General features: G+C 40.2%; 1 protein-coding gene across 2 annotated transcripts; it reads left to right on the top strand.

Moving 5' to 3' along the window:
* The first annotated feature begins 5,311 nt into the window (after positions 1 to 5,311).
* Positions 5,312 to 10,309, top strand: badb (BCL2 associated agonist of cell death b). 2 transcript variants are annotated; one of them, XM_023421759.2, is made up of 4 exons: positions 5,312 to 5,470; positions 6,167 to 6,319; positions 6,899 to 7,119; positions 7,384 to 10,309. In XM_023421759.2, exons 2-4 carry the CDS (start codon positions 6,175 to 6,177, stop codon positions 7,519 to 7,521), a joined length of 504 nt encoding a protein of 167 aa, XP_023277527.1. In that variant the 5' UTR covers positions 5,312 to 5,470; positions 6,167 to 6,174; the 3' UTR covers positions 7,522 to 10,309. The 2 variants fall into 2 exon arrangements, with proteins under 2 accessions (XP_023277527.1, XP_087034233.1); XM_087178107.1 differs by lacking the exon at positions 5,312 to 5,470 and adding an exon at positions 5,660 to 5,924.
* Positions 10,310 to 10,368: the final 59 nt, after the last annotated feature.

The raw sequence follows: 10,368 nt of genomic DNA, 5'->3' as shown, positions 1-10,368 counted from the left end.
GGGGGGGTGTAAACAGAAAAAGGCACAGATGGACCAAAGATGATGGAGGCGCAAGGGCAAGGAAATATAGGAAGAGAGGCTGAAAGAACAAAGGAGGGAAGTGCGGAGAGCTGCATGAAGGTGAAATGAGAGAGATGGGCGAGAGGATCAAGGCAATGAGGGAGACAAATCTACTAATGCAGATACCATGTACTCTCATCTGGGCTGAAAATGCGGCTCGCTTTGGACCGTGTTGTGCCTCTCCATCCAATTTCCTGCTTCTCATCACTGTCAAAACAAAACAAATAAAATCTTTAAGGAGGATGGATTACCCACTCCTCGTGAAAAAGATGGAAAGGAAAACAGTTGCATGGAGCAGAGCCACTGAAAGGGTCACCTGACCTAATAATTGTTAAAAAAAATATATAAACATCATGTGCCATGATACAGTGACTGTGACAGCAGGTTGACAGGTGACCTAAGGGCACTCTGATTATACAAAAGTAAAATATTATTTATGGCAACAATCACATATGCTATGTCCACAATCAAAGCAATATTACCATTTTTTACTCATACACATATTACATGTTCTCTATCTACGTATCTTTGTAGAGAATACTGAATTTCATCACTTTTATCCAAAAAACACTCCCTAAGTAATAGATCACACAGATTTACATGTGCTTGCATCTACCTATGTTGATAAAAGACTTCAGCGTCACAGTATTTTATGATTTAATTGGCCACAAGCACTCGCTGTATAATGCATGACACTGTGCTGTATGGTGGCTTTACCACCATAACTAAGTGAGCCATGAAAATATCTTTTGCTGCAGGCAAAACTTTACAGGAGTGAACATAAACTGATTAGCCAACAAAAACTACATTTATCGCAGACAATTAAAGCAGCGTGTGATAATGCTTATAGTGGGGTAATAGCTAAAGCTTACTTAATGATCTGTTATTTAGTTCCAGTAAAGTGTGAATAATTAAAAACCTGAACTTGTGCACATTTATATTTCAGGATGTACTGAATTAAAGGTGAAAGGTTTAAGACAGCGGACATTCCATTCATATAATGAAGTGTATGTCTGAACCAGTCAAAAAAAAAACTACAGCTATTCATTAACTATCATTACACAATATAATGACAAGCATGTAGCTACAAGTATACACACCTTAAAGTTCACATATGGCTTACATGTGTTGCAGACCAGCATATATATACATCTACAGTAGCTCTCTTAGCACACACGCACCACTCCAACCACATGAACACAGCCCAACTATAATTGATAATATAGAGGGTTAAAAGAAGGCTGGACAAGAGTGTGTGTGGCTTGTATGCTATCTGAGAAGATAGCGAACAGACATGGGTGGGAGTGGGAGTCCTAGCCAAGCCAGACTCATAGTAGAAGACTTTCGTAATCTACTTTTATAAAGGAGTAGTTTGACATTTTGGTAAATATGCATAGTTGCTTTCTTGCTGAGCGTTAGATGTGAAGATCGATACCACTCTTATGCTTGTCCTCTATATGTGAAGCTATGGCCAGGATACAGTTAGCTTAGCTTGTAGCTTAAAGTTTGAGATGAGGAAACAGCTAGCCTGGCTCTGTCCCAGAGTAAAACATCCACCTACAAGTACCGCTAAAGCTCAGTCATTAAAATGTTATATCTCTTCCTTTAATCTGTAAAATAACAGATAAAAGATGTTATTTCTGCAAAATAACTAAATAATACCAGTAATTTTATATTTGTTTCTTGGCAGGGAGCAGTGACTTCTCCATAGCTGCTAATTTTTACACTTCAGTTCCTGAACTAAACAAACAAGATGTAACATAATAATTAATGAGCTTTGAGATTGCTTTGACCTTTGAATGGAGCCAGGCTAGCTGCTTCCCCCTGGTCCCAGTCTTTATGCTAAGCTAAGCTACCCAGGTGCAGACTGTAACTTCATATTTAGTGCACACCAGAGCATGTTTCCCAAAATGTAAAAACTATTCCTTTAACAGTTTGGGCATTTTCAAGTTAGCTCTGAGCTAGTTTCTTGAAATGTGACTTTAAGGAGAGTTTCCTCGATCCTCTGACAGATGTTTCACGTGTCAAGAGAAAGATGAAATGTCCTGTTGAACTGGACATTTCTGTATTTTTATCCACAAAGCCAGCAACCCCTTTTTAAGGCCCAAACTTAAGTTTAAGAAGAGCTGGGTTATAAGACCAGTAGGCTACACAGGGGTGGAGTGCAGTGAATTAGAAAGCCGCCATATGTCAGCCTTGTGATCACAGAGTTAGTTATACAGCGAGGGAGCGGTTCGTATATAATGAGCATGTACTGAGAGCACTGATGAAAGGGCTGGAGTTGAATGAGCAGGCTGAAGGAGTGTATTCACTCTGATGTAGGTTACGTTTTTCTCTTTCCATGTTCCTGTCTCTTTCACTCAAGCCAGTCCTCTGACTTGTGTCTCTCAGATTCTTCTTTATTCTAAGTCAATCTTCCAAAAGCCTTACATTAACTGCCACCCTTTGTGTTCTTCTATTACCTTCTCTTACTTCTGTCTCTCTGTGCACTCTCAGACACCTCTCTCTTCTCCTGGTCTGCCTCCACTTTACATCATCTGTTGCTTTTTCTCTGTCTGCATCTCTCCCTCTCCCTCTCCATGTCTGGAACACACTGTCTGTATTTCAGATGTGCTTGTCATCTTTTTTAGAAACCAAATCATCCTCTGTTTTTTTCACACCATCCCTCCTTGCTCCTCCCAAAGCTCTCCCACTTCAAATAATTCAAAACCTGCCCTGCATCTTACTCAGCTCTCGCAACAACTGACTGAACCTGGGTCTGCAGAGAGGGGGAAAATATTTGAAAGGACAGTGAGTGAAGCTGCGGCAGTGGCGGCTCACAGGCAGTGTCCTGGCATTGAATTGGAAGGAACATTTCGGGAACCGCTTGGAAACACTGCTGGATTTGCTCTCAAACAGCCACACACACACACACACACACACACACACACACACACACACACACACACACACACACATACAGTACACAGGCGCACTCACACACTGAGTGGTGGTTTGGAGACAGTGTGGGAGTGCATACGCCTCCGTTTCCCAAAATAACCGCCAGATGAGGGGCAGGGAGGCAGGGCAAGGTTGGTACAGGGAGATATAAATGGATGTTAATTGTATGGCTCCTTCAGATTACACAAACACACACCCTGTCCATGTGAGTGTGTGACAATGATCCTGCTTGTACATGAAAGTGTGTAAGATCAGGTTTTCTCACTCACACACCTCTTATGGATGGTAGTTTTATGGATCTTTAATTCTACAAAGTTGGTGGATAAATGGAGGTGCGCGTGTTCACACACACACACACACACACACACACACACACACACACACACACACACACACACACACACACAGATTAAAATGGATAATAATTGTATGGTTCTCAAACTGGACCCAAATCCCACCAAAAGGAGAATTCCAATGTATTATTTCTATAATCCTTCCCAAAATAGAGTTCACAAGAAGCGAGTCTCAACAGTCATCGTCAAGAGCTGCTCCATTCAGACATAAGTGTATGAAAAGCTGAGTGTAAGGACTCTGCTTTGCATGTTTGTCTAAGCTTAGAAACTCACATTACTTCTCTTTGGATGCACTGAAATTAGAAGAAGCTGCATAACACCACCTTGAATGTGTCACAGTTTCCAAAAAAAAAAAAAAGAAAAACGTCTGATATAGTAAGTGTCACTTACTGACTTTGCAACATGGATTAATGTTGTTTCTTATCAAAAAATCTTAAATCTTAATTCATGCGAAAGGAGAGAGAAGAGTGACGTAGAGGAGGAGAGGAGGAATAGATGCAGAGCTGGATATAAATGTTAGATAATTACATGGCTGGGTCTCCTGCACTGATGTGAAGAAAGTGCAAGAAAGCAAAGAACAATCAGCAGAGCATATACAGAGCCATGCACCCTATATACAGTACTGCTCTATCATAAGGACTTTGTATAAATAATAAAGGAGATGGAACATGTCTATCACACAAACAGTACTCTGTCAAAAACATTACTTCTGCAGTATCATCTTTTCAGGAAATAAAAGCTTTCACAATGCAATTTTCATGCATCCGACCCTGACGTTATGAAAATATTTTTACATGTTGCAAATTATGTTATTAAAGTAATCAAAATTAGACTTAATGGCTTTTTCCCACCTATTTTCCCTTAAGTAACTGTAAAACAATGTGTGACAGGAGACAGGAGATGACGCAGTGTGACCAAAGAGGAACACAACTCAGCTGAAGTCACAGCAGCTCAGTTTGTGGTCCTGCCTCCCCACCTGCTGCTCATGCAAGGTATGACAACTAACAGCATGCTGGGATTGTCCTCTCCTTACTTGTGTCCCAGGACGAAGGAAACACGAGAAAAGGAGAGAAGAACAAGAACTCAGCGTTGGTGCGCTTCCGCCTTAATGCTTAACATTTCTTACCACATAAATAAATCTATTAAAATCACGTCACTGGATGACTATTTCATACCATGTTTAGTAAGAGACAGTATAATCTGTGTGTGTGTGTTTACACTTGCAGGACTACTGCCTGGTGTCCCACCCTCTACTTATCAGAGGCTCAGCGTCTGCCAAAAGCAAATCTCACAGAACTGTTGTGCAACACAGGTTCTGCCTTTCCTGTCTGTTTACTTTTGATTTATCTTTGGCTCTTATCTTTTATGCTGTCTGCAAATCCTTTCCAAAAAGAAAAAAGATTACACTTATCAAGAAATACTTGTACTTCCATTTTATGTTACTTTTCTACTCCACAACACTTAGGGAGGCAAATATGGCACTCTCTACTCATTATATTTATTTGACAGCTAAAGCTACTAGCAAATTTGCAGATTATGCAGATTTAGTATTCACATACAAAATACCCATCCATTCATCCATCTAATAGCTATACTACCGCTTATCCTTAGGGACGCCGGGGTAAATGTATTAAAGAAGCACTATAAAGGAGAATAAAAAGATTTTACTCAGATAAAGTACAAGTACTAAATTCCACAATTGGATACAGTGAATGTACCTTTATGTAAGTATAATGTTGGAAGCAGGACATAAACTTCTAATGCAGTATTATCAATCTGTGGTGGTCTGAATCGCACCTCCAACAGAAATCAAAACATATAGAAATAATATTTGGTTGACGTACATGTATGTCAAGTCTGAAATCCTGCTGCCCCTCTACCAAGCACATTACGGTAAACCGGTAAGACAAACAAAGCCCCAGCCCAGTCCTAGCTCGCAACAGTGACGTCAGCGCGCAGCGGCGATACAGTGACGCGCGGCGATTGGGTGAGCGCGGAGCTAAACTGTATGTACAGTAAAAAGACAAGACACCGACAATAATAACAACAGCTGCGGCCGCATGAGGCTAACTAAAGACACACTCGCACTTTTCGGGCTCACACGGTAAAGATTTCGGGTAAGGAAACATGTCCATAATCTTTATTTTCACATTCGGTGTTAGCCAAGACAGCCCCGCAGCAGCTGCCGCCCTGTAGGAAGTTTCTTTTGTCCTCTTCAGTCAACAACAACACAACAAGCGAGTCAGTTGTGTTGACCGGAGAAGAAGGTGTGCTGGCTGCTTTAGTAGCAGTGCAACAACAAGTCGATAGTGATATCAAATACGAGTCTGTGTTGTCAAAACAAATCGGTTTAACTCGCAGGTTGCTACACTGTGAATACCTTTGGACTGGGTAATATCAGGGACAGCATAATGAAATAGATAGCCTGCTGGGTGTGTTAGATAGGGGCAGCACCAGCGATACAACGGATGATGCCATTTTATGATTCTTGAATAATTAGCTTATGTGCGGTTTGACAGTAAATCAGTAGCACAGTTGTCATATAGCCCGTTTTTTGCATCTTACTTCATGGTAAGTTCCTTTTTATAGAGATGTATTGGAACTGATGTTGTTTTGGTCATCATTTTTATAAACAACATGCTTCATGTCTGTTTTTCTAGTTCTCCCAGACTGGTCAACACTACTACTAACCAACTGTGGTGTTAATAACATTGAAACTCATTAACATTGACTTGTGTACAGTATGTGCATCAATGTATGGACCTTTGTCTGGAGGTTTTAGTGAATCCCTGTTTAAAATCTTCCCTCTCCAGATGTCACAATGGCTGCAAACTTCACCATTTCAGACAGTGAGTCAGAGCCATCGGAGGAGGTAGACGAAGGAGAAATGAGCCAATCACTAACTGGGCAAGAGCAGGAGCTTTCTCAACGCCACACCCTCACCTTGCCTGAACTCCGAGGGGCAGGTAGGAACACTGAGTTGAGAAGGACTCCAAGTACTAATTGCTTCATTACTTGGTGTACTTTTCTTAGCATTTAGATTAATCAAAACTGGTCCCATCTTTATTTTCTGCCCCAGTTTCTTTTTCTGTAATAGCTGCTGCTGTGTGGATCCTAGTGTTGCACAAAATGAATCATTGCATCAAACCAAAGCAGCAGGCATTCATCACTTCCTCCAATTTTTCTGCTTTTTTTCCCACATTTTGGTCATGCCTCTTCTTGGCTTTGTCTCTTAGGACTCACTTTGCAGAAATTTGAAATCTGACTGTTCTCACATATGTTTTACTGGAGTGTACTTTGGCACTTTAAAATGATATCCTGTTGTTAGTTGAAATGTAAGCTCTATTCAATGCAGTAAAGACAGATGTTATTTGTATTTTATCCGCAGAGTTTGATGTTTTTGAATGCACCATTCTAATGATGGGTGGTGATAGGTTATTACTAGGAATTCCTCTGTTCCTGCTTTATTTCCCTATTGCTCCCATTCCTGGTGCTTTATGTTGATCTAATCCCAACCCGTTACCTTTCTCTCTCTCCCAACGTAGCGACCGGTCGAACGAGGCTGAACTCAGAGTCCCACACTTCCACTGTCTCCAGAGATGAGGAGTTCCAGGCCAGGGGGGAGGAGGAAGCCGGCACGCCCACCGAAGGAGCTCCATTCAGGGGACGGTCCAAGTCAGCTCCCCCTGCACTGTGGGCGGCGAAGAAATACGGCCAGAAGCTCAGAAGGATGAGCGATGAATTTGACAGCCTGCTAGACAAAGGGGTGAGAAGGAGGGGTCAGGGGATGGAGGAAGGGTTTAAAAGCATTAAAAAAAAAAGAGAGATCACAGATTGTCTAGTTTCAGGTTATTTGGCATGCTTGGATGTTGGTAGTAAAGGAAAAGGATCGGGTTATGCCAGGAGGTTCTCTGTGCTGGGATGACCTAATTCCAATTGGGAAAACAGGAACCAAACTTGCCTTTGCGCAGTTGAACTGATTGCTTTTTTTTTTTTTTTTTAAACATAACACTGTCTTTATTTCGTGCAGGAGATGAGGAAGGTGAAGAGCGCTGGGACAGCCAAACAGATGCACCACTCTAAAAGCTGGTGGAGCTACCTCTTTAGTCACCAGGAGACAGAAGGAGAAAACAACCACCATGAAAACCACACTCACCGCACTGAGTAGGCACCGAGAGCGGAAATAAGGGTGACGGAGGGATCGATGGGAGCGAGAAGAAAGAAATGGGGAAGCCGAGAGAACAACTGTGATGAGAACAATGAGACCTGCTCTGAGCGGGAAGGTTGGTTTGATCAAACAGAGAAAGAACCAAACATAAAGGCATGGCTAACACTGAGGTCCAAGCCTCTAGCCTTGTCATTTTTACACATCATTGGTAACTACGTTTATATAAATATTTTGTATTTTTTTTGGTTGTTATGGAAACACTGTAGGGCACTGTGAAATGGTGAGAGTTTTGGCCATCCCTGTCCCATAAAATAGGATACAAGGATGGACCAAGAAGCGAGAGATGATCTCTTTAAAACACAATGAAAGAATATAATAAGGGGATTTAAAATGTGACCACTCAGTTAACAGATGCTTATCATTTCAGTTGTCTCTCACATCAACACTATGCAATATACTGTAGATGGAGAGATAAATGTACTGGAAACGAAACACCTGTCTATTTCGGCCACCTTGAATGCTGTTACAACTTCCTTCCTTCCTCATTTTCTTGAGGAAATCACAGAAGTCAGTGTGTTGCTAATGTTTGCTTTGCTCCAAATGTTTGAGCTTAAATTGCACAAACTCACGGAGTATTGTGTGCCAAAATAATCTTCAGGCAACAGAGGAGAGAGAGTATAAAAAAAAAGGAAGGATTTTTTAAAGTATTCAATTTGGGGCATTTATCCAGCTTCCTGTTCTGCTACCTGCAGGCCAGTACCATTGAAACCACTGTACTCGACTATCATTAACTGCTTTATATCTCAAATTTATCAAAAGAACAATCTTGTACAAGGACAATCTCTGACGATGCAGAAATAATATCTTTTGTACAACTTCAGGGTTAGATTATATCTGAAGAAAATGACATAAACATACATATTAAAAAAAAAAGCACAAACCAATATGAATCTATGTTTTTAAAGCCTTGGATGAGCAAAAAGTAAAACAGACTTTGTAATTTTTATGTGTAAATATTTTGTTAATATTTTATCAAATGGCATTGAATGGGGTTATAAGCAACATGGTTTAGCCAGAATTAAATTTTACGAGTTCCTATTTTACAAGGTTACCATGCTATTTAATAAGTGGACAACCTAGCAATAGGCAGTGTACAATCCATGGCTGTTGTGGTAAATGTTATGTGGATATTTAAAGATGTGGGGATGGGGATGGACTAACTGCTGTACAAGGAGCCAACACACTAGCCTTTGGCCCCATTTTCTCAGCACCTGGTACATGCAGAGGATGGATTTAGAGAGTCCACACAGGTGGAAATTACTAAAAAGGATTTCAACTTGATTTTTCCAAACTACTCACAGAGGTCGCTTGGGAAAATCAGTTCTCAGTCCTGTCAAGTTTATATACACGTTTGTTTAAATGTGTCCTTAATCTGCATTGAGGTGTGAATAAAATGGGATCTCAATCTATCAGGCCGGAGGTGTAGGAGTGCTGATCTAATTCTAGATTTGCTATTTATGTTATATTCAGGCTTTTGAAGATTGCTTGGCACATACTTTACACAATATGACTTTTATGGAAGTTATTATTATTCATATTAAATTGTTATAAACTAAGATCGGCACTTCTCCTCAGCTTGGTGAATATGATTAGGCTAGTTGTGATTTGTTTATCAATATGTGATTATTGGAAAATTGTAAAAGGTTTGTTCTACTTGTGTCTTATACTCTTCCTCTCGGTTGAGTTGTGAAGTGCTCGGGTGTGCAGGTCGAGGGCTGCGTTTGTATTGTCTGTAAACAAAACTTTATTGCATCTTTTTTATAGCTTTTGCTAAACCTTGCTTAGGACAATTTTGAATCAGAATTCCAGACAATCTGAATGACACCACCCTTTTCTAAGTCTACCATGTGTTTTGTAACATGATTGCATTGACTGAAATGTTTTGGCAACCCTTTAAAAATGAACTAGTATCTGGTATAAACCTCCTGACATAATTAATACAGTTAGACTATGCTGTAAAATTTAAAGAGTGACTCCAGTGTTTTATGATATCAGACATCAACAGGGAAATCAGGAATGAGTGTTTAAGTAATTGTGCTGCCACAACAAATAGTGCTTTACATTTTAACAGGTCACTCCTAGTAGATCTACCTATCCTATGGCACAAGTAAAGTTGAGTCAGCTGGCAGGGAATATGTGCATGGTGTTGTGAGCTTGGGATCAGATATGAATGCTTTACTCTCTCTTGAAAATATCGTTCAGCTAGAATTTAAAAGAGTATAATATTGTTATGAACTGCCTTGAACATGCTGTAACCTGTGATGTGACACCGCATAGCCAGCCTTGTGTGTTTACCCAATTACCGCCTTAAACTTTACAGCTCGCTGTCACAGATTACGCTCAAGAAGAAGCACAATAATGCCGAGGTGCGTACGCTGTCACAACTGCAAGAAAGAACGTTAACACTGCTAAGACAGATTTTGGCTTGAAATGCTGTTTCAGTAGAAGTCATATGACCAGTAATGGTTTTTTGACTTTTAAACATTTGTGACAGTGAACACACCCCAGAGGAAAAACCTGCCTGGGCACCTGGAGTTTTGCAACCATCCTTAGTATTACTTGAATCTGGAGATGTGTGTGGAGAAAATTTAATTTTAATATTTCCTTTTTTTTTTTTTGTTAAGTTCCTTTTCATTTTTTAATGACTTTTGTAAATGTATTTTCTCTACAGCTGTCAAACTTCTGGTATACGCTGTGCTGAATAAATAATTTTAAGAGTGGTTTTAAAGTGAATCTCTTGTGTAATTCTTCAAAATGCTCCAGTACAGAGGAATCCTTGAAAAGTTT

Source organism: Seriola lalandi, unplaced genomic scaffold, assembly GCF_002814215.2.
Source record: "Seriola lalandi dorsalis isolate HSWRI2012SDOR001 ecotype SW California unplaced genomic scaffold, Sedor1 jcf7180002054676, whole genome shotgun sequence".
NCBI classification, from domain to species: Eukaryota; Metazoa; Chordata; class Actinopteri; order Carangiformes; family Carangidae; genus Seriola; species Seriola lalandi.
The sequence above is the reverse complement of the archived record's forward strand: the minus strand, read 5'-3'. Positions and strand labels throughout refer to the sequence as shown.

Excerpts from the sequence above, each read along its gene's own strand:
- badb (XM_023421759.2), top strand. The coding sequence starts at position 6,175 with ATGGCTGCAAACTTCACCATTTCAGACAGTGAGTCAGAGCCATCGGAG. Across the intron at positions 6,320-6,898 it reads GCCTGAACTCCGAGGGGCAG|CGACCGGTCGAACGAGGCTG; the intron begins GTAGGAACACTG and ends CTCCCAACGTAG. Across the intron at positions 7,120-7,383 it reads ACAGCCTGCTAGACAAAGGG|GAGATGAGGAAGGTGAAGAG; the intron begins GTGAGAAGGAGG and ends TATTTCGTGCAG.